General features: G+C 38.7%; 1 protein-coding gene across 1 annotated transcript in view; it reads right to left on the bottom strand.

The window, feature by feature from the left end:
* The window catches only part of GLRB (glycine receptor beta), an 89420-nt gene extending 67845 nt beyond the window's left edge, over positions 1-21575 (bottom strand). Inside the window, exons 1-2 of the mRNA XM_070769207.1 lie at positions 21462-21575; positions 19565-19715 (exon numbers count right to left, since the gene is read on the bottom strand). Coding sequence (XP_070625308.1) covers positions 19565-19686 — 122 coding nt within the window. The 5' untranslated portion in view covers positions 19687-19715; positions 21462-21575. The remainder of the gene's footprint in view (positions 1-19564; positions 19716-21461) is intronic.
* Positions 21576-25163: the final 3588 nt, after the last annotated feature.

Raw genomic sequence — 25163 nt, forward strand, 5'->3', positions numbered from 1 at the left:
GTGCAATATTGCTTAGAAATAGGCCTCCAAAGACAGACAGACAAATATGTGCAGAGAAAACAATTTGAAGTTTTGTAAACCAATCTTCTGGAACCCAGGGAAATGGAACAATGAACCACACCCATAATCCACCTCACTGCATGGTGACTTAACGCCCACACAGGTTTTACAGATCCTGTGTGCTTCTATAACAGAGGCTTAGAAGAAATACCGCTATGTTCTGTCATCAGAAGATGACAGAAGATATTGACTCATAGCTATGTATGGCATTTATATGTATGTAAAGTATTTTGCCTTGAATCTGTGTCTTAGCACAGAATAAGTGGTAAGGTTTACAGGTGCACAGGGAAGATGCTCAAAATGTAGAACACAGAATAAACAGTACTGATGAACTTATGTCCAAAGCAAAAACAGAGACACGGACATACAGGACAAACCTTTGTATACCAAGGGTGAGGGGGAAAGGGTGGAAGAAACTGGGAGACGGTGACTGACATGTACACACTACTCTGTATAAAATAATTACGAGTGAAAACACACTGTGTAGCACAGGGAACTCTACTTAGTACTCTGTGGTGACCTAAATGGGAAGGAAACCCCAAAAAAGAGAGGATATAGGCATACATACGTATGGGATCACTGGGCTTCTCAAGTGGCTCAGTGGTAAAGAATCCACCTGCCACGCAGGAGATGTGGGTTTGATCCCTGGGTTGGAAGAATCCTTGGAGAAGGAAATGGCAACACACTCCAGTATTCTTGCCTATGAAATCTCATGGGCAGAGGAGTCTGGCCAGCTACAGTCCATGAAGTTGCAAAAGAATCAATACAACTTAGTGACTAAACAACAACACAGATATACATATAGTTGATCCATTTTTCTGTACAGTAGAAACTGACACAGCAGAGTAAAGCAACTAAACTCCTACTAAAAAAAAAAAAAAAAAAGAAACTCCTATTCTAAAAAAGAGACAGAAAAAAGAGTAATTGAATGAGTTAAATGATTCACTTTTTAAAAAATAAAATTAGAAACTGCAAGCCAGTTAAGAGTCATAGAGAAATCATTTTCTTTTTACTCTAAGTTGGAAGTTTGCTTAAGGTTTGTGAAATCCCAGAATAGAATATTATAAATGCACTCAAAGTACTAATGACTGTACCTTTTATTTAGAATTAACTATAGGACTACTACCATTCCATTGATAATTCAGAGCTGCCTAGACACACCTAATGTTGCTAAGCAAAAAGATGCATGATAATTCCAGGAAGAAATTAAAGGGATTTGTCTTTATCTTGGATATTTTGATTACAGCTTCAAAGGTCAGTTTTGCCTTTATCATACAATTCTTATTCTAACCAACGCAATCTATTTTAGTATTACTAAAGTTTTGGTCACCTAGCCTTAGTGATGCTAAATATTATTTTAGTCTGAAAAATTTTGAATCCTCTGGAATCAAAAAACCATAGACAAAACTAACAAAGATGAATTATACTTCTGGTAATTACAAACAGTGCTTGTATGAACATTTTGTTCTGTATTTTGGTAAACATGTCCACATGTTTCTGCTTAGTATCTATACATAGGAATAGAATGCCTGAGTCATAGGGTGTATGGATTTTCAGTTTCAGGAGACACTGATAAGCGGCTTATCAGATGGTGCTGCCTATGTGGACTTTGACCAGCAAAGAATGAAACTGTACCTGTTCACATTCTCACGAACACCTAGTATTTCCCTCTCACTTCCACTTTAGCCACTCTGTTGAGTTATAATAGTGTCCCACTGTCATTTTAATCTGTATTTCCTTGACGAGTAATGAAGTCAATCATCTTTAAATACAGCTCTGGCCTTTTGGCTGCCATCATTTGGGCATATTCAATTATGCTGTTTGCCTTTTTCCTAATGATTTCTAAACGTTTCTTATATATTCTCCATAAAATCTTTATTAGGGTGTGTGTGTGCGTGCATGTGTCTATTTATTTGGAAACAACACAAACATCTACAAAAAGTAGAGAAAAATAAAGGACAGTGATTTCTATCATGAACTATTATGCAGCAATGAAAAATGGTTGAACTCTTGCTACATTTAACATTGTGGATCAATCTTACATATATTTACAGGATTATTCCATTTATCATACTTCAAAAATGGGCAGACAATAAGTGGCTTCTAACTTGACAATATTCTATTTCTAAATCCAGGTTCTGGTTACATAGTTACATGTGAACACTTAAGCTGTGTGCTTAAGATTGCACTTTTCTATATGCAAACTACACTTCAAAAATGTTTAAAAACAATAACACACAAACAATTTTGTCACATTCTGTTATTTACAAAGAATGCATTCCTTGTTATTTACAAAGTACTTCAATGAGTTTTAAGTCTTAGGAAAAGCCTACAATAAACCTAATATATGTTTCTTAAAAACATACAAAATGAAGTCAAGATAAAGTGTTCTTACTGGTGAGGGCAACAACTAGAAAACCACAAATATGGTGGTAAGGAAGTTCATGAGAAGACTTGGACTGGAAATCAGAAGTCTATGTTCCCCTCTGGCTTTTGGCCAGGGCTATGCTCTTGGCAAAAAAAATCTTACCTCCTGGGACCCCAGCATTCTTATCTCCTAGATAAACAGGATAAACTATGAGATGTACCCAATGACCAAAAAAATGAGCCACAATACCCACCAGAGAGTATCACTGGAATATCACTGACTAATCTTATGACCTTAAGAAACACATGCCACAAGTTGCTCGTGTGTAAAGGGAGGGTGCCACTGCCTGTTGTATAAACTCAGTTGAGAATCTGCCCAGCTCTGAGTCTCACACATAGCTCACAGTGCCAGCCTGGCACAGATAGGTGGGACGTGTGTTGTACTCACCCCAGTCCTAAAATCCTGAATCTTAGGAGAATATGTACAATAAAGTGACACAGGTATTGTTTAGCTGTAAAATTAGGTTTTCTGTCTCTAAAAATTAGCTTAAGTCATGATAGAATAAGAGCTAGAATCATATAAAATATGCAAAACCCCCTTGAGCTCTTTCAAAGAAACTCAATATCACAAACACAGGCAGTCCACCTTATAGAATGTTTAGGGTTCAAAAGATAATTTCATACACAATGTCAAATTATATTGTCAGATAAACACTGTAAATCAGTTCATCATTTCTATTTTACAGATAAGAGAACTGAGCACAGGTGGGGCAAAAGAAAGGTCACAAATGTATTAAGTGATCCATCCCAGAATAGTCCCTTCATACTCAAGACAATGGTGTTCCCACCTATTAAACCTCCAGAGCAAACTTCTCTTCCAGTGACTATGAAAAATTCATTAATTCTTTTGGCAGTTCTTTCATTTTACAGATCAAGACTATTAAGGTCCAGAGCAATTTATCTGAGGACACAAAGAAAGTTAGTGACAGAGTGAACCCCATTTTCCTGAATTTCAATCCCATTCTTCCTCTTTTGTATCAATTCAATTAATTCCACATTAATATCTGTCCACTTTAATATGCACATTAATAAAGATGAGATGATCAAGGTGAATGTCTGGGACAGAATAGAAGATGTTTAAACCCTTTCTCATGAAAGGCTAGGAGCAGAGCTAAGGAAGGTTGACAGCAGAGCTAGCTTGATATATTAATGCTGAGGTCCAGAGGAAGTTACAAATAATTAACTGGAACTCACAAGAGTAACTATACCTGGAGATAAGGATGTGTGCATAACCCACAGATACAGGTAGAACTTAGGGGGAAAGTGTTAAGGAAATAAAAGGACCAAGGATGAACCTCTAGCAGCACTGAGGATGGATATCTGGTAAAATCCACTATTTCTTGACAGACATAATGGAATAGCCAGGGAAGGTGTCTAACCAGATACATGCTGGAAGGCAAATTGGGACTGGTGGGGGACATGGTCATTTCAGGACACAGAAGACAAACATTGCTACTTCGAAGTCACTTCAGTCGTGTCAGACTCTGCGACCCCATAGATGGCAGCCCACCAGGCTATGCCGTCCCTGGGATTCTCCAGGCAAGAACACTGGAGTGGGTTGCCGATTCCTTCTCCAATGCATGAAAGTGAAAAGTAAAAGTGAAGTCGCTCAGTCATGTCTGACTCTTTGAGACCCCATGGACTGAAGCCTACCAGGCTCCTCCGTCCATGGGATTTTCCAGGCAAGAGTACTGGAGTGGGTTGCCACTGCCTTCTCCTAGACAAACATTAGTCCTTGTCAAATTATAAGGTCTCAAAATAAATTTAGCATATTTTCTTTAAAGGGACAAAATTAATATCTTCATCAAAATACAGAATGGCTGGACTTCCCTCGTGGTCCAGTGGCTGAGAATCTGCCTGCCAATGTAGGAGACGTGGGTTCGATCCCTAGTCCAGGAAGATTCTACATGCCATGAGGCAATGAAGCCTGTGTGCCACAACTACTGAGCCCTTGCCCTAGAGCCCATGTTCTGCAACAAGTCACCCCAATAAGAAACCTAAGCACTAGGTTTGAAACTAGATTAGTCCCTGCTCCCTGCAATTAGAGAAAGCTCACACATTAAGTAAATAATGAATAAATAAATTAAGGAAAAAAGACAATGGGACAGGAGTCAATGTGAATAGGAGAATTAATGAGGTTGTATTGCTTCCTTTGTTACAACAGTAATGTCTGGCTTTTGTAATTCAAAGCAATTCAAGTAAAAAAAGGAAAAAAAAATAGTGAATTAGAACTGAGAATGATCTCAATGATCCCCCTTCACGGATCACTGCTTTGCTGTGGCTAAGGGGCTTGTGTAATTTGATGAAGCTATGAGGCATGCCATGTAGGGCTAACCAAGATGGATGGTCATAGTGGAGAGTTCTGACAAAACGTGATCCACTGGAGCAGGGAATGGCAAACCACCCCAGTATACCTACCATGAGAACCTCATGAACTGTATGAAAGGACAAAGATATGACAACGAAAGATATGACAACTTCCCAGGTTGGAAGGTGTCCAATATGCCACTGGGGAAGAACGGAGGAGAACTACTAATAGCCCCAGAAAGAATGAAGTGGCTGGGCCAAAGCAAAAACGATGCTCAGTTGAGGATGTCTGATGATGAAAGTAAAATCTGATGCTGCAAAGAACAGTATTGCATATGAACCTGGAATGTTAGGTTACTGAATCAAGGAAAATTGGATGTGGTCAAACAGGAGATGGTAAGAATAAACATCAAGATCTTGGGAATCAATGAACTAAAATGGATGGGATTGGATGAATTTATTTCAAATGACCATTATATCTACTGTATAGAATATATAGTAGTATATATTCTATATAGTATACTATATAGTATGAAGTGACGTGAAATGAAGTCGCTCAGTCGTGTCCGACTCTGTGACCCTGTGGACTGTAGCCTGCCAGGCTCTTCTGTCCATGGGATTCTCCAGGCAAGAGTACTGGAGTGGGTTGCCATTTCCTTCTCCAGGGGATCTTCCCAACCCAGTGATTGAACCTGGGTCTCCTGTTTTGCAGGCAGATGCTTTATCCTGAGCCACCAGGGAAATAGTATATAGTAGAGTAGTATATATATAGAATACATAGTGGGCAAGAATCCCATAAAAGAAATGGAGTAGCCCTCATAATCAACAAAAGAGTATGAAATACAGTACTTGGGTGCAACCTCAAAAATAATAGAATGATCTCGGTTCATTTCCAAGGCGAGCCATTCAACATCATAGTAAGCCAAGTCTATATCCCTATTACTGATGCCAAAGAAGCTGAAATTCATTAGTTATATGAAGACCTAGAAGACTTCCTAGAACAGCAAAAAAAAAAAAAAAAAAAGATATTCTATTCATCATTGGGGACTGGAGTGCAATAGTAGGAACTCAAGAGATACCTGGAGTAACAGACAAGTTTGGCCTTGGAGAACAAAATGAATCAGGGCAAAGGCTAATTGAATTCTGCCAAGAGAAGCCATTGGTCATAGAAAATACCTTTTTTCAGCAACACAAGAGACAACTTTACATGTGGACATCACCAAATGTTCAATACCGAAATCAAATTGATTATATTTTTCGTAGCCAAAGATGGAAAAGCTGTATACAATCAGCAAAAACAAGACCCGGAGCTGACTGGGGCTCAGATCATCAGCGTCTCATAGCAACATTCAGGCTTAAACTAAAGAAAGCAGAGAAAATCACTATGCCAGCCAGATACGACTTAAGTCAAATCCCCTATGAATATGCAGTGGAGGTAACAAATAGATTCAAGGGATTAGAACTTGGAGAAAGTGTGCCTGAATAACTATGGATGGAGCTCTGTAATACTGTACAAGAAGTAGTAAACAAAACCATCCCAAAGAAAAAGAAAAGCAAGAAGGCAAAGTGGTTATCTGAGGAGGCCTTACAAATAGCTAAAGAAAGAAGAAAAGTGAAAAGCAAGTGAGAAAGGGAAAGGTATGTCCAAGTAAATGCAGATGTCCAAAGAACAGCACACAGAGACAAGAAGGCCTCTTCAATGAACAGTGTATAAAACAAGAAGAAAACAACAGAAGGGGAAATACTAGAGATCTCTTCAGGAAAATTGGAAATATCAAGGGAACGTTTTGCCCAAAGATGGGCACAATAAAGGACATCATGGGAAAGACCTAGTAGATGCTGAAGAGATCAAGATATGCCGATGATGCCACTCTAAAGCCAGAAGACGAAGAGGAGCAAAAGTGCCTTGTGATGAGGGTGAAGGAGGAGAGTGCAAGAGCTGGCTTAAGACTAAATTTTAAAAAAAAAGACTAAATATTAAAAAAAGCCAAGATTATGGCACCTGGCCCCATTACTTCATGGCAAATAGAAGGAGAAAATGTGGATGCAGTGACAGACTTCCTCTTCTTGGGCTCTAAAATCACTGCAGATGGTGACTGTAGCCATGAAATCAGAAGACGACTGCTTCTTGGCAGGAAAGCTGTGACAAACCTGGACAGTATGTTGAAAAGCAGAGACTTTACTCTGCCAACAAAGAACCATATAGTCAAGGCTATAGTCTTCCCAGCGGTCACATACGGTTGTGAGAGCTGAATCATAAAGAAGGCAGAATGCCAAAGTGGTGCTGGAGAAGAGTCATGAGAGTCCTTTTGGACAGCAAGGAGATCAAACCAGTTAATCTTAAGGGTTAACGGGACACTCATTGGAAGGACTGATGCTAAAGCTGAAGTTCCAGTATTTTGATCACCTAATGCAAAGAGCTGACTGATTGGAAAAGTCCCTCATGCTGGGAAAGATTGAGAGCAGAAGAAGAGGGCATCAGAGCATTAGATGGCTGGGCGGCATCACCAATGCAATGGACTTGAACTTGGGCAAACTTTGGGAGATGGTGAGGCTAGAGAGGCCTGGCGTGCTTCAGTCCATGAGGTCGCAAAGAGTTGGATACGACTGGGCAACTGAACAACAGAGCTGAGAAAGGAGAAGCTGCTGTGGGCTGTCAGCTTAAAAAGTGTGACAATGAACACAGGCAAAGAAACAAAGTTGATGAAACAGGAATATAAAAACTACTCACTTTTAATATTTTAAATGATAGTGAATGAGGATCTACTGTATAGCACAAGGAACTCTGCTCAGTGTTATGTGGTAGCCTGGACGGGAGGGGAGTTTAGGGGAGAATGGTCCCTTTGCTTTTCATCTGAAAATATCATGATGTTGTTAATTGGCTATACCCAAACAAAAATTAAAAGTTAAAAAAAAAAAACTACACACTTTTTTTTTTTTCAGGTAGGCAAAACTTCAGCATATTTTTAAGCCCTTGGAAAAAGGAGCCAAAGAAGAGAAGATGATGACATATGGTAGAGCCAAGTGTGGTGATGGGGAAGTCTCAGAGGCGTGGGGGGTAGAATCGAAGACTCTTCGTCTAGGTCAGGAGGCAAGAAGAAGAGAAAGGATGATGCCATAGGCAGCTTTGGAGGGAAGAAGGAGGGGTTTGGGGTGCAACTGTCCAGTGACTTCTATTTTTTTTTTCCTTTAAAGTTGAATTTCACACTGTAGGCAAGGACTGAAAGGGGTGTTGATCAAGGACTGAAACCACTGTTAGGAAAAGAGAACAATGGAGCCACTAAGAGCCAAGTAAATGTGGAGGCCCCGCAATGAAGACCAGAAAAGGTGAGATCAACACACAAAACAAACCAACAGAGATTCCAAGCAACATTTGTAAAATGAAAGAAAAATATTATAGACGTTCTAATCCAATAAATTTGGAACTTCTAGGAGATATCAAAGAATGTTGCAGTAAGACCTTGGGGATGTCTCAGCTGCAGGGTCCGTGGTATAACTCAGAGCTCAACAGTGATGCACAGAAGGCAGCAAATCCACTCACTAAAGGTGGGCCTATTCTCTTTGGTTACTCTCAGGCTCAGAGTCCTAAATTTCCCTGAATCCCGAATCATCATGAATTCCTACCACTGTCTTCTCACAGGAGGACTAATACAGGTCAGATATTTCATATTCTTTAACAGAGTCTATTAGTGATTTAATCAGTGTTTTGCTATTATTCCAATCAGAGCTCTGAGAAATGTAATTTCCTATTTACATCATTTCTCAGAGGAGCTATTTATATGTACATACATTTGAATAATTTGCTTTATGAATTCTGTGTGTAAATTTCCATAAAATGTCTGGGCCAGAGGAACTCATTTACGAAGAGTTCTCTGTTCTCAGGAGGACAGCAGTGATGTGCCTTTTTCAGGTAGTAGCATAAGAAGAATACAGGAGACTTATACAAAGCTACTGCATCCTTTACTGCATTATAGAAAGTATTCACCTCCAAAAGAAAACAAAAAAGCAAGCACAAGACATAAGTTTGTAAGTCAAATTCCACAATTTGATCATTATAACTTGTAAAGAATTACAGAGCTAAGAACGGTGACTATTCACCTTGGACACATGTCATTCTTCAATTTGGGAGGACAGTTACATACCTGTATTTTGCTAAGTCAAATCTGCAATCATATCCCTTAGTAATTAACTTGCTTAAGAAACAGAATTTTGTATATTTTCTTTCCATTTTTTAGGCTTGATTGGTTCTAAATCAGAAAACAAAAAGATTGTGACAAAAAAAAAATAGCCCTGAATATTAAGTTACCAAAACAATCATAAATAAAACAGGATTGTAGCATAATAGATAGAATTGGAATAAATAAATGAAATGAGGAGACAACTGAGATAAAATTTTTCACCATGCAATGAGAAAATTGAGACCAAGATTAATTAAATGACTTACTGAAAATTATAAAGCCTATCAGCAAGAGTTCTGAGATACAGCAGGGCTCTTTCTCTCCAATTACACTGCTTTTTCCATCAAGATTAAACAGAAATACAGAGGGAATTTAAATAGCACATGTTCCAAGTATTTGACCTCTAAATACAGCCCCAGGGAGCCACTGAATTAATTTATGATTAACTTATGATTTTTCTATATACTCAGTCACCTGTTTGATTCCATTTGATTAAGTCTTAATACAAACAGAGCTCAAATACAAAGAACTCTGAAGTAGGCAGACTATTAAACTATATATATATATATAATTTATGAAATTATATATATAATTTCATATGAAACTACATATTCATATCTATATTCTATATAAGAAACTATATAAACTGTATTTATATATACACATACACTTTCATAAAGTATATATGCATTTCATAAAGTATATATATATATTTAAATATATATATATTCTGCCTACATGAAAATTCTTTGCATAAGAGCTTCATTTACGCTTACTAAGTTAAAGTGTATATACTATAATGAAAGTGGAGAGAGTGCACCATCTCATCTCAAGTATTTGTAATTTAGCTAAAGAGTTAACATAATATAAATGTTTCAATCAGAAAATAAAAGCTATCATATAAAGAGTAATAATATTAAATCTAATCAAGTGTCAAAACATACAAGATAAACAAAAAGGATTCTAAGAGATCAAGAAGTTTAATTTTAGTTTTAATCATAAAGTCTAATCAAGCTTCCCAGTGACACTTGGTCTGGTTGTTGTCCCTAGTCAAGCATGTTCATCACTCTGGTAGCAAAGAACCACCCACGGAAATTCACTTTTTCTTTGGATAGTTACATCCTAAACCGTAAAACTGAAATGTCTTCTTCTATGTTTCTCTCTCTGGTCTTGGTTCTGTAACGTGAGGTCTAAATACAAACTCCTCATCTATTCTTAAAGAAAAAATTCAGAGTACAATCGATCAAACCACAGACTTTCATGTTCCAGCAAACCCTGATCATGGTTCTTGGAAGAAATTCTCATGTAAATCCAACCCTCATAAACAACAGCAGCCAGAATTCCACACAAGGTTCCAGTTATGATATACCCGCCAGGAAATTAACACTCTTTTCTATCTAAACACTGTATTCTATCAAGGTCCAAGAACTCAATTTATTAACAACTTCAGCATGCTATTAATTTGTATTACTATTTTTCTCAATGGAAATTTCTAATCATTTTACAAGTTTCATAAGGCAAGGCAAGGTAATATGATGAACTTATTCACAAAACAGAAACTCACTCATAGACATAGGAAACAAACATGGCTACCCAGGGGAAAGGTAGGAGGAGAGATAAATTGGGAGTTTGATATTAACAAATACTACTATATATAAAATAAACAAGGACCTCATGTACAGCACAGAGAACTATAGTCAATATTCTGTAGTAATCTAAATGGGAAAATAATTTGAAAAGGAATATATTATATATATGTATATATATATAATACATACACATACATATAAGTCACTTTGCTGTATACCTGAAACTAACACAACATTGTTAATCAACTATACTCCAATATAAAATACACTTTTTTAATTTCATAAAGCAAAGAAATATCTGAGATGTACCTGGAAGGGCTGCATAGATTAAGCAGGAAGTTGTCATCCTAACCAAAAGCCTGTCTAAGCATAAGTGGCAGACTGGCGTTAACGACAGACTGACCTTTCTGAGACAAGAAAATAGTTTTATATAAAGTTCTGCATGTAAATCAGAGAGGCCTTTCAAAGTCATAATGAAAAGTCTGCCCTGGATCCATGAAGGAATAAGACAACATTGTGGGTCTGGAACATAAGATTAACAAGATGAAAATGGAAACAATATATAAGGCAAATAATAATGAGCAGAGAAAAAATACAGTAAATAAGTACGAAGCTATTGTAGCAGATAAGTTGAACATGATGGTAAGCACAGATGCAATGAATAGGACAGACATAGGAGATCACTTTAAGAGAAAACAGGTTCCATTTAAATTTCATGCCCAAATAACTAAAATAACGAAGAAGCTTACTTTAAAACCTAGGGAATTATTTGTAAAAGGAAGATCATTAATTCAACTGACTGCAAAATAATTGCATGCCATTAAATTAGAACGGTTCAATAGCTAGTAAGAAAATATATAACTGCCCATTGACGAAAAATTTGTTCTACTTTGTTACGGTGATAATAATATAGGCAATTTTCAATTGCATCCATTGTACATGCTCTCAATACTCTTTATAAATCAGCATTTCATCTTTCTTGCCAATGTATTTATCTCGAACATCCCCATTAGGTAGTTAGAAAATGGAAGTAAACAAAAATCAACCCATTACATTAATAACTATTAATTATTAATTACTATTAATTAATGCATAGTAGGCAAGAAAATCAGAATAGGAAGAAAACGGCTAACATTATTTAGGAAACACACAATGGCTTTAATTATTCACAGTAATCCAACCCTCCTTACTACACAGAACTGATGTATATAGATGCTATCATTAAATGGTACGACAGCTCTCTCCAGGAGACAAAAAATTCTCGAACACATTTATACACACACAACTTTCTCAGATTGTGAACTAGTAAAAAAAAAGTCATACTGTTTCCCATTACACACAGAGAGAACCATAAATCTTTATGCCATGATTTTAAAGCTAGAGTGCCAACGGTCTGAGGGCTTCCCAGGTGGCTCAGTGGTAAATAATCTGCCTGCTAATGCAGGAGACATAGGAGATATGGGTTCAATCCCTAGGTCAGGAAGATTCCCTGGAGGAGGAAATGGTAACCCACTCCAGTATTCTTGCCTGGAGAATCCCATGGACAGAGGAGCCTAGTGGGCTACAGTCCATAGATTTGCAAAGAGTAGGAGATGACTGAGCATGCATGCACCAACAGTTTGACAGAAAGATCATTAAGAAGATAAAATAAATACATGCAAACATGACTACACACTCAGAAATAACAGCAGCCCTCACAAGTATCAAGTAAGGGCTTCTTAGGCTTCTTCACACCTAAGATAGAAATATGGGCCCAAAATGGGAGAAGTGAAAGTCTCTCAGTCATGTCCAACTCTTTGCGATCCCATAGACCATACAGTCCATGGAATTCTCCAGGCCAGAATACTGGAGTGGGTAGCCTTTCCCTTCTCCAGGGGATCTTTCCAACTCAGGGATTGAACCCAGGTCTCCTGCACAGCAGGTGGATTGTTTGCCAGCTGAGACACAAGGGAAACCCAACAAAACCGGAGTGGGTAGCCTATCCCTTCTCCAGCAGATCTTCCAGACCCAGGAATCAAACCGGGGTCTCCTGCATTGCAGACAGATTCTTTATCAACTGAGCTATCAGGGAAGCCCAAGAAAGGAGATATCAAATGTAGCTTGCAAGCATATTAGTTATACCTATAGTGAGCGAGTAGGTGAAATTCAAACAGTCCTTCGTTAACAGTAGAAGGTTCCCTAACTCAGTGATGCCAAAAAAGGTAGTATGTACCAAGAGGTTATGATCTGGCCAAATTCAGTATTAAAAAGTGTTATTATGTCTGCCATGAGCACAAATAAACATGATAAATCATGTTTTGGTTTTGGTTGTGATAGTTTTGTTTTGCTTTTGCTTATTCAATCAAGAATTCTGGAAGTATATTTTAGAAAGTTCTGGTTTCATGTACAATAGAGATATAAATACAAATCTATAAATCTATGCCTCCTTCTTATCAATTATGGCAGGCATTCATTAGATAATTTAAATTTGTCATCTGTCAATCACTATTTCTTGAAATTAATAGTAGCTTAACATGCTTATTCCAGGAAAAAAGATTGTGTGGTTTTAAAAGATACTAAAAAAAATCTGATTACTCATGAAATTTCAAGAAGAAATGCTACCACTGAAAGTTAAATCCTTATTATTAGACCAAGATATATTTATTTTATATGGTAGAGCTTTCCAAGACAATGCACCAAAAATAGCAGCTGATCTATTTAAGTCTGGATGGAGATAAAATTTTTAAAAGATGATTCTGTATCATTCTACTATTGGATAGTCTTAAGGCTATCATCACAAACAATATATTAGAATCAAAGACTCTTTAGAATCTCACAAAATGAAATGTCCATAAATACTGCCATCTGGCCTAACCACCCATTCAACGCTCAAACTTTCTATAAAATATGCTGCCAAGCAATTATCCCCCATGGCTGAGTGCTTGGAGTCACTGGGAACTCTACTATCTCCCTGCCTAGGCAATTATATCTGGCAGACTGCTATTAGAAAATTCTTCCTAATTTGGAGCCAAAATTATCCCTCTTCGTGTCTTCTGTTCATTAGTCCTTGTTTTAACTACTGGTGCCAAGCAGCAAAAACTTTCTCATCTAAATCAAAATTTTTCAAAAAATTGAAGACAACTGTCAAATACCTCAGTTCTTTTAGCTCTTCCAAATATGACATTATGGTAATTACTTCAACTATTCTTATTTCTCTCCCCTGAAAGTACCGACTAGCACAGTACAGAAATCTCTGTAAAGCTTGCTATAAATAACTGAATTATTTTAAGTGAAGTAATATGCTTAACACAGAATTAGTAAAATATTAACACTAATTTCTTTCTTAAGTAACTAAATATAGTTATATACAGCTGAGAAAGATATGGAAAGATAAAGTATATAGTTACTCATCTGTATCATGTGTATTCTAATATACTATTCTACTCTATTATACTATATTATGTTACATAATGCTTCATCTGTATCATGGTTACAATGTTAACATATTGGTTACAATATTAATATATTATAAATAGGGCTTCTCTGGTAGTTCAGGTAGGAAAGAATTTGCCTGCAATGCAGGAGATCCTGGTTCAATTCCAGAGTCAGGAAGATCCCCTGGAGAAGGAAACAGCTATCCACTCCAGTATTTTGGCCTTAGAATTACACAGACAGGAGCCTTGTAGTCCATGGGGTTGCAAAGAGTCAGACACAATAGAGCAACTTTCACTTTCTTTTTTTTTTAAACAATATTAATAGCATCTAACATTTTTTCCATTTGCTCTCTGCCAAACTATGCTTTCCCCATTCTATACACTTGGACACACGTTTTCTGAAACAAAGTGCAGTTTATACTTCAATTTTGTTAGATTCAGCTCCTCATTTTGGCCCTTCAAGACCATGAAAAGTGAAAGTGAAAGTTAAGTTGCTCAGTCGTGTCTGACTCTTTGCGACCCTGTGGACTGTAGCCCACTAGGCTCCTCCGTCCATGGGATTCTCCAGGCAAGAATACTGGAGTGGGTTGCCATTTCCTTCTCCAGGGGATCTTCTCAACCCAGGGATCGAACCCAGGTCTCCTGCATTGCATGCAGATGCTTCAACCCGAGCCACCAGGGAAGCTCTTTCAATACCATATTAGATCCTAATTCTATCTCACATATCCACCATCTATTTCATTTGAGTGTTTCCCTTGTACAGTCTTATTTTCCCATTGGTAAAGATGTTTAACATGATGAGGCCAAACTTTCATCAGGAAACATCATGCAGGTTGAAATGCTGTACTAGCTACCTAGTTGTTAACTAATTTTCCCTATACTCAGACTGTAGGTCTAAATACTATCCACAGAGATCTATACATTATTTTCCAACACTATAAAAAAATCTAGATACAATGACATAAGTTATTCAAAGATCTGATGTTTGTATTCATTTTTTAAACAAATGTTTTTTCCATGTACATTTTGTACCTGGCATTATGTCAATCTCTGGTGACCAAGTCAGTAAGATGATGCCCTCAAGGAGCTTACAGTCTAGTAGGCAAAGCAGACAATTACAGGTGATATCATCGGATAGCCTTATAAACGGGACAGGCAATTAGGGAACCACAAAGGAACAGAGTGTGATTATAGAAATCAGATTGTTAGGCTTAGGAAAGGTCTCCCAGAGCAAACAGCAAGGTTTGTGTTGAATTGACTTTGAGGTCATTATAGAACAGTTAGATTGAAATGTTGGATGTGTGGGTGTGGTACTTTCTAGACAAATCTGGGCTGGACACACAGAAGTCAACAGTGAAAACAGTATTTGCAGCTATGGATTTGAATAAGAGCACTGAGTCAGAAGTTAATGAAAGAAGGAAATCTCTGGCATTTTGGTAAAATGGAAGAACATTTCAGAGGTCTGAAGCATCAAGTGTGTATGAGACTTGAGTAAGGGTGTGGGCTGGATGGGGAGATAGAGCTGGGAGAGTCAGAGGCCAGTTCAGCAGGAGTTCTGTGAGAACCCTTTCCAGAAGGCTATGGGATCCCTAAAAGGGCTCTAAGCATTGGAATGACTTGAGTAGATTGAAGAAAATACACTCTAGGGTTGATGTGGGGTAGGAATTGATGAAGGACAAGAAGCAAGGAGACTAATAAAGTGAAAGGAGACTAATACAGGCAAAACAGGTGAGAGGAGGAGAGAAAGCAGGGTCATGATAGCGATGGGAGTGACTCACACACTTCTAACATTGTGCAGACTCTGACCCTGGAGTCTGGGTGACGAATGACTGGATTTGAGAAGCTAAGGTAGAGAGAGGGTCCCAGGTAATCCTGAGGATCTGAGCTTGGATGGAAAAGAATGCAAATGGAAACACCACTTTGGGAAAGGGTGGGGAGGGTTTCAATACTTGGTTTTTATCACTTTAAACTGAGTTTTAAGATCAAGACAGGATTACTAGGTACTAATAGAAAAGTTGGATGTATGAGTATGGCTTGAGCTAAGAGAGGTCTGAGCTAAAACCAGAGCCTGAGGAGGTAATAGTGAATGGATGGAGTTATAGTCAGAGATTTGGACACAACCACTAATGCAGAATATATAGGAAATAAAAAGACCAAAAGATTAAGATCAATGTAAACTTCAACCTATAAAAGAGAAAGCTAAACAGTGTCCAAAGACTTCATCTAAAATATATTTTCTAAGTTTATTTTATATTTATTAATAGAGACTAAATTTCTGAAAATTTTTAACTCAAATTTATCAGGTAGTTTGTCAAGCTGGTACTGCTGCTTTCATTATACACCATAAAAAATGAATAATGGCACAAATTTATGACTGTCAAGCTTCTCAAAACAATGTAGGTTAAAAAAATAATAAAAAGCCAGGAAAAGTTTATCATAAGATTCAAGCTTCACGCTGACCTAGAATATGAAGGGTCCTAAGTTCTTTATTTTTTCTACATTTAAAAACATTTTCCTCCTTATTTCTAATCTTTGGAGGGAAAAGTTAAAAGAGTAAAATGGGAAGTTTTTGCTCATGTTTGCTACATGAACATAACACATTAACTGCGTATATAACATCCAACTCCATTACTCAATTGTATTCCAAAAAAAGCTTAAATAAATGAAGATATCACTGGGCAAGTTTCACCATATTGAAGAGAATATAGTAGTCCACTTAACTTCTTGGTTTTGTGATCTCAAATACTCCTCTTAATCAAGGTGATTAATGTTTAACTTACACAAAATGGGCAAACTGAACTGTATGAGATACAAATAACTTGCATATTCTTTCTCAGCCCATTATTATAACTGAGATTCCAAATCTGGATCTTCAAAAAAATTTAATATAGTGGATCCAATAATAGCCAGGAAAAAACCTTAGTCTTCAGAGGTTTGCTGCTGCTGCTGCTAAGTCACTTCAGTTGTGTCTGACTCTGTGCGACCCCATAGATGGCAGCCCACCAGGCTCCCCCATCCCTGGGATTCTCTAGGCAAGAACATTGGAGTGTGTTGCCATTTCCTTCTCCAATGCATGAAAGTGAAAAGTCAAAGTGAAGTCGCTCAGTCGTGTCCGACTCTTAGAGACCTCATCATGGACTGCAGCCTACCAGGCTCCTCCGTCCATGGGATTTTCCAGGCAAGAGTACTGGAGTGGGGTGCCATTGACTTCTCCCTTCAGAGGTTTAGTGATCATTTAAAATCAAAATTCTTTATAAAATGCTCAAAGAAAAACTATACCAATCTAACTCTCCAAAGTACATCTACTTTTTAATAAGTTGGATTTGGGGCAGCATAGCTATGCCCACTGTTCATAAAGTTTTATTTAGTCTCATTATTATTACACAAAAGTAAGTAATATAATCAAAATTTGACTACTGTGGTTGAGATAGATTTCTCAACGTATCTAAAATACTGTGATATGGACTTACCAGGTATATATTGGGCCTTCCACTTAGAGATCACCAATATGTACCAAAGAAAACCTTCAGAGTTTCACTCTTTATCTATCAGGTTTAACTTTAAAAATCTGTCTTAACTGTAGACACCCTAAGCATATACAAGTCAGTTCATGTGTGTGTGTTCATTCAGTCTTGTCCAACTCTTTGCAACCCCAGGGACTGCAGCCCACCAGGCTGCCATGTCCATGGAATTCTCTAGGAAGAATACTGGAGTGGGTAGCCATTCCCTTTTCCAGGAGATCTTCCCAACCCAGGGATTGAACCTGGGTCTCCTGCACTGCAGGCAAATCCTTTACCATCTGAGCCAACAGGGAAGCCCTAGGCAATAGAATAATTCTGGGAAGGGGTAAGTGTGTAAGTTGTTCAGTTTTGTCCGACTCTTTGCGACCCCATGGACTGCAGCCTACCAGGCTCCTCTGTCCATGGAATTCTCCAGGCCAGAATACTGGAGTGGGTAGCCATTCCCTTCTCCAGGGGATCTTCCCAACCCAGAACTCAAATAGTCTCCAGCAGGTAGATTCTTTACCAGCTATGCTATCAGGATGCCCTCTAAAAGACTCTTATAAGATACATGATAGTTATAAGGCTTGCAGTTGCCACATTCAGAACTCTGGTTCATGACATTTGATGGGGGGACTGGGTGGGAGAAGGGTGGGGAGACAGGATTCCTATCAGCTTCCTCAGTGATCACAGATGGCTTGACTGATAAACCGAATCACCAGGACTATAAGACAAATACAACAGTTCATGTCAATATGCTATGATTCATCAAATAAAAGGTTAATATAAACACGATCCAAAACAAGACAATGTGTCCTTTTGCTTGGGAAGAGTAAGGCCTGACCATGTCCAGTTCCCTAAAATGCTCATCTCCCGGCTGTTGCACAAAAACTGTATCAGTGAAGATGAGTGACAGAGGCAGGAGGTCACACTCAGCCAGGCAGTTGGGGCCATCCTGTCACACCCAGAACCCGGCCTGACATCAGACCGTGTAAACTGGAATAAGCAGAACTGTTATAGTTGTAAACCAGGAGGTACTGCTTAACAGGGAGATTTATGCATGATAAGGCTTTATGTGGGTCACCATACCAGCCCCAGAACTTCTGTCTCACATATTCATACAAACATCCACCCTGAATACAAACTCTAATATCTTTTCTTTAAAAAATACACTTCCTAAAATGTACCTTAAAAATCTTTATGGAACATCTATGAAACTATATAGTCTATATTTAAATAATGATGATGCTGGAATAATGTTACCCCAGACCAATATGGCACTTAAGAAATCTTAATGTAAAAATAATCAGCATCAGCAAATTAATTTTTATTCCAGATAACTGCATACATTGTAACATTACTACCTAAAAGCACATATTTTGTGAAGGTTATTTATTTATATACTATTATTCACCAGTAATATTAACTCTTTATTTTACAAAATGGAGCCCAAACCACAAAACCTTGCTGGTTTTTTTCTGAGTGGGGAGGGAGTGGGAATTGGACTTAGATTCTTTTTTATAAGTAACTTCAAAATTAATGACATTTTCTAAGAAATATCCTAATTTCTTAATATAAATCTTTTGCCAAAAAAAAAAAAATACACTGAAATGGAAAACTGATCTACTGTGTGAATTTTCTCCTGCCATGCATTAATATGAATTAAATAGACCTTAAAATTATAGTTCCAGCTATCTGATTTTTTAATGAATATTCATTTTTAGGAGTTGTTTTTAAAAAGTCAACTTTTTGAACTGGTACTTGCTCAAAACACATAATCTCAGTATCCAAAGAATTCACAGTAAGAAAGAAATAACTTTTTTTCCTACTTTTATAAAAGATGTATAAAATTATATAAGTCCATGGCATGAACAAAACTTGATAAAACTCTACTATTTTCATCTAAAAGCTGAGAACTAGCTTTCATTTACTAAAGCCTTCTTCACTCTGTCACTTTCTACCTATGAAACAAATTGGTACATATTCTGATTGGAATAGTCCTGATGACATGTGTTTCAGTAAACCACTTTACTTTGATAAAAATGCAATAACATCTCTCTGTATAAGAATATAAGACATGAAGGACATACGATGGACATAGGTACTGCTTCTTTTTCCCCTTCCCTTTCTTTGAAGACTTTTCTTTTGAGTAGGCTTCTTCAATACACAAGGAAATTAAAATAAAAAAGGCCACTGCCAATAAAAACTTCATCTTGAAAATTTAAATTTCAGAAGATGGATCTACAAGAAAGAACAAGAAGATATTTACATTCATGAGACAAATGACAATTACATGACTCTTTAAGGATCATGACTGTTACTACCATGGACAGGGCGCTTGTACATCATATTCTCACGGCTCCTGGCAAACATCTGTCTTCCGTACATGCACAAACATGAAGGCTTTGTCATATTTTAAGCTTACTAAATATATTATACTCGGTAAAATTTTCTATTCTTCTTTCTCTTCCTTGAAAAAAAACCTCTGTAAATTGCATCTCTGTAATTACACCTTACTTCATATTTTGTGACTCTCTGTGATGTTTTCATAGTAAAAGTTAGTTTAAAAATTGCTTCATAGAAAATAAGACCCCCATGAGGAGTAAAAAGTAAGTATGTAAAATTTTCTACTATATAGTTTCATAAAATTATAAATTGATACTGAATTACAGAATGTATCAATACACGCTTAGAAAGATAGCTGGAAAGATGTTTACAAGGTGTTAAGATTGTGCTAGTACATTTAAATTTATGTTTTATTTTTTAAATTTCTTCTGTTCTTTGACTTTTGTATGCATATTTTTTTCAAAGACAATATATTCTCAAGGAAAAAGTTAATTCTAATTATTAAAGGACTGACAGAAATAAAAGAAAAAAAAATAGTATCAAAGTTTCACCCTCTAAATTCATGGTCTTTTTTTTATATACATTAAATTTGCAAGTTACTTTTTACCCAAAAAAGGAAGGTGCATAATATTTTAAGTTAGCGTTCTCCTTGTCTACTCAGATGGTACTAACATTTAGCATTCAATAGATGATTTCTGACTCTAGAAATTCTAGGCTACACTGCAAGAAATAAATTAGCAACTATAGTCAGATTCCTCCAAATAATCTTCTTAGCCATATTTTAATAACGTTTTTCACGCTCCAAGAGAATTACATTCTTGCCTATCTGATGCAATAACAACAATAAAAACTTTAAGCATCTTCTAAACACTGGAATATTTAAATCTCTTCCGCATCCTTCATTCCCAAACCATAAATTGTTTCTCCTTCTTGTTTCCTGCCGAGTAAGAGACCGGCCTGTTCCCCAACATTAACTTAATCCCCAACTCCTCATAATTTTGCTTCTCCTGTGGCATGTTTTCCACCAATCTTCTTCCTAGGAACTCTTATTTTCCCACACTTATTCTTCACAGTCCCTAAGCAAGCAGTAAGGGCTTCCTCCCTGGTCTTTCTCCTGAAGACACGACAGAGGGGAATTAACAGGCCCACAGCTGCCCCCAGTCAACTCGCAACACTGGACTTCCTACCCCTCCCCCCACGCCCCAGCCTAGGGGGACATCTGGTGCAGACACCTTGCCCAAGGCCGCAGGTACTGTGCCCACATCTTTGCCCACTCAGCCCCAGGAGCCCAGGAGCCCAGAGGCCCTGGAGGTCTGAGGGTGGAGAAATTCCACCCTGTCTTTCTGTATCCACCTCCCACCTTCCGAAGGGGCTGGCTACAGGGACTGAGGGACCCCTGCAGACCAAAGGACGCCAACTGCGCCTCTGATCCTCCGCTGCCCGCATCCCTCCAGCCGAGCACACCCACACCGCTGACCCGCGGGGATGTGCTCGCCGCCACCACCAGGGATGCTCTCGCCTCCTCCTCTTCTTCCTCCTCCTCGCGCCGCCGCCGCAGTGCCCGGTGCCCCCGCCAGGCCTTGCCGCAGAGGTGCGCATCCCTGGACCCCCGCGCCGCCCCTTCTCTAGGAGCCGACTTACCTGAGGCGCCCCTCCCGCAGCCCCGGGAGGACGCGCGCTCCGCCGGACGCGCCGGTGCGGGAGGGGGACCGCGGGGGGAGCGGCCGCGTCCCCGTCCCCGCGTCCCCGTCCCCGCGTTCCCGCGATGGGCTGACGCGCCTGCTCCGGCCGAGGAGCCTGCGCCGTGGTGTCCGCGCCGGTGCGGTCTGGACGCTGCGGGGCCCGCGGCACAGCCAGAGCGTGGCGAAAGGTGGGCCGGGCGGGACTGCAGAGGTGTCCCGGCTGCACGCGTGTCCCCTTCCGGCCTCTGAGTGGAGGAATGCAGTCCCCACCAGGGGCTAAAGAAGATGGGGACGGTGGGTGGGGGACAGGGCGCGGGGGACAGCTGGGTTACTTCGAAAGGAAAAACCTTTCAAGGAGCTGGAATTCTTTAGAGTCTATTTTTTACCACTAGCAACAAAAAACAATCAAACAACAAATGACCTTCTGAGACCTAAGCAGACAACAGTTTCTGTGACTATAATTTTTATGGTCTTCTGGCATTTAACTTCCTCTCCAGTCTTTTTTACAATTTCTCTGCAGCTGCTGCTGCTGCCAAGTTGCTTCAGTCGTGTACAACTCTGTGCGACCCCATAGACGGCAGCCCACAAGGCTCCCCCGTCCCTGGGATTCTCCAGGCGAGAACACTGGAGTGGGTTGCCATTTCCTCTAAGCCTGACCTTTTTAAGCATGCTGAAATTGATCAGAATCCATAAAACCATACAATCTTGGACACAAGTTGATTCATATCTTGGCTATTGTAAAAAATGCTACTATGAACGTTGAGGTGCATGTATTTTTATAAATTTTCTTCAGATAGATACTCAAAAGTGAAATTTCTGGGTCATATGGTATCATCAGTTCTTCTTCTTCTTTTTTTTTTTTTTAATTTTTATACACCCTCCATAGTGGCTGTACCAGTTTACATTCCCACCAACAGTACACACAGGATCCCTTTCCTACACGTCCTCACCAACACTTGTTAGTTCTTCTGTGTTTTGATGACTGCTGTTCTGACAGGTGTGAGGTGACAGCTAATTGCGGTTTTGTTTTGCATTTCCCTGATGATTAGTGATGTTGGGCATTTTTTCACGAGTCTGATGGGCATTGGTATGTCTTCCTTAGAAAATGCATTCTTGATTCTTGTGCTCATTTTTTGACTGGGTTGCTTGTTTTTTGATATTGAGTTGTGTGAGTTCTTTCTGTTTTAGAGGTTAATTCCTTACTGGACATACCATTTGCAAATATTTTCTTCCATTCAATAGATTGTCCTTTTGTTTTGTTGATGGTTTCCTTTGTTTTGCAAAAGATTTTTAGTTTGACTAGGTCTTCAGTTCAGTTCAGTTCAGTCGCTCAGTCGTATCTGACTCTTTGCAACCCCATGAATTGCAGCACGCCAGGCCTCCCTGTCCATCACCAACTCCCAGAGTTCACACAAACTCAAGTCCATCGAGTCAGTGATGCCATCCAGCTGTCTCATCCTCTGTCGTCCCCTTTTCCTCCTGCCCCCAATCCCTCCCAGCATCAGAGTCTTTTCCAATGAGTCAACTCTTCGCATGAGGTGGCCAAAGTACTGGAGTTTCACTTACTTTTGCTTTTGTTACCTTTGCTACAGGAGATAGATCCCAAGAATATTGCTAAGACCATACTGCCTGTGTTTTCTTTTCTTCTCAGAATTGTATAGTTTCAAGTCTTAAATTTACATCTTTAATCCATTTTCAGTTTATTTTTGTATGTAGTATGAGAAAATGTTCTAGTTTCATTCCTTTGCATATAGCTGTCCAGTTCTCACAACACCAATTATCAAAGAGACTGTCTGTTCCCCATTGTGTATTCTTGTCTCCTTTGTCGTAGATTAATTCACTCATACATGTGTGAGTTTATTTCTGGGTTCTCTATTCTACTCTATTGGTCTATGTGTCTGTTTTCCTGCCAGTAGCATATTGTTTGATTACTATAGCTTTGTAATATTATTCGAAGCATGGAAGTGTGCTACTGCAAACTTTGTTCTTCTTTCACAAGATTGATTTGGCTATTTGGGATCTTTTATAATTTCATATAAACATTGGAACTAAAAAAAAAAAACATTGGAACTGTTATTAGAGTTATAAAAAAATGTCTTGGGTACTTTGAAAGGAATGCCATTGAATCTGTAGATTGCTATGGGTAGAAAATATATTTTTGTTGCTGTTGTTGTTCAGTCACTAAGTCATGTCTAACTCTTTGTAACAGCATGGACTGCAGCATGCCAGGCCTCCGTGTCCTTCAGTATCTCCCAGAGTTTGCTCAAATTCATGTCCACTGAGTCAGTGATGCTATATAACTATCTCATCCTCTGTCACCCCCTTCTCCTCCTGCCCTCAAACTTTCCCAGCATCAGAGTCTTTTCCAAGAGTTGGCTCTTCACATCAGGTGGCCAAAATATTGGAGCTTCAGCTTCAGCATCAGTCCTTCCAATGAATATTCAGGACTGGTATCTTTTAGGATTGAATCCTTTGATCTCCTTGCTGTCCAACGGACTCTCAATAGTCTTCTCCAGCACCACGGTTCAAAAGCATCAATTCTTCAGTGCTCAGCCTTCTTTATGGTCCAAATCTCACATCCATACATGACCACCAGAAAAACTATAGCTTTGTATATGCACCTTTGTCATCAAAGAGGTACCTCTGCTTTTTAATACACTGTCTAGATTTGTCTGGAGAAGGAAATGGCAACCCACTCCAGTACTCTTGCCTAGAAAATTCCATGGATGGAGGAGCCTGATGGGCTACAGTCCATGAAGTCGCAAAGAGTCGGACACGACTGAGCGACTTCACTTTACTTTTACTTTTTCTTTAGGTTTGTCTAGCTTTCCTTTCAAGGAGCAATCGTCTTTTAATTTCATGGCTACAGTCACCATCTGCAGTGATTTTGGAGCCCAAGAAATAAAATGTGTCACTGCTTCTAATTGTTCCCCTTCCATTTGCCATAAAGTAATGCAACTGGATGCCATGATCTTCGTTTTTTGAATGTTGAGCTTTAAGCCAATTTTTTCACTCTCCTCTTTCACTCTCATCCAAAAGCACTTTAGTTCTTCTTCACTTTCTGCCATTAGAGTGGTCTCATCTGCTTATCTGAAATCATTGATATTTTTCCTGGCAATCTTGATTACTGCTTCTAATTCATCCAGCCTGGCATTTCACATCATAGACTCTGCATATAAGTTGTATAAGTAGCATGACAATATACAGTCTTGCCCTACTCCTTTCCAAATTTTGAGCCAGTCAGTTGTTCCATGTAAGGTTCTAACTGTTGCTTCTTGTCCTACATACAGATTTCACAGGAGACAGGTAAAGTGGTCTGGTATTCCCATCTCTTTAAGAATTTTCCACAGTTTGTTGTGACCCACACAGTCGACAGCTTTAGAGTAGTCAATAAAGCAGAAGTAGATGTTTTTCCTAGAATTCTCTTGCTTTTTCTATAATCTGCCAGATGTAGGCAATTTGATCTCTGATTCTCCTGTCTTTTCTAAGTCTAGCTTGTATATCTGGAAGCTCTTGGTTCATGTACTCTTGAAGCCTAGCATAAAGGATTTTGAGCATTACCTTGCTAATGTGTGAAATGTACTGTAGTTTGAACATTGTTTGACATTGCCCTTCCTTGAGACTGGAATGAAAACTAACCTTTCCAAGTCCTGTGTCCACT

The sequence above is a fragment of the Bos indicus genome, chromosome 17 (assembly GCF_029378745.1).
Source record: "Bos indicus isolate NIAB-ARS_2022 breed Sahiwal x Tharparkar chromosome 17, NIAB-ARS_B.indTharparkar_mat_pri_1.0, whole genome shotgun sequence".
Taxonomy (NCBI): domain Eukaryota; kingdom Metazoa; phylum Chordata; class Mammalia; order Artiodactyla; family Bovidae; genus Bos; species Bos indicus.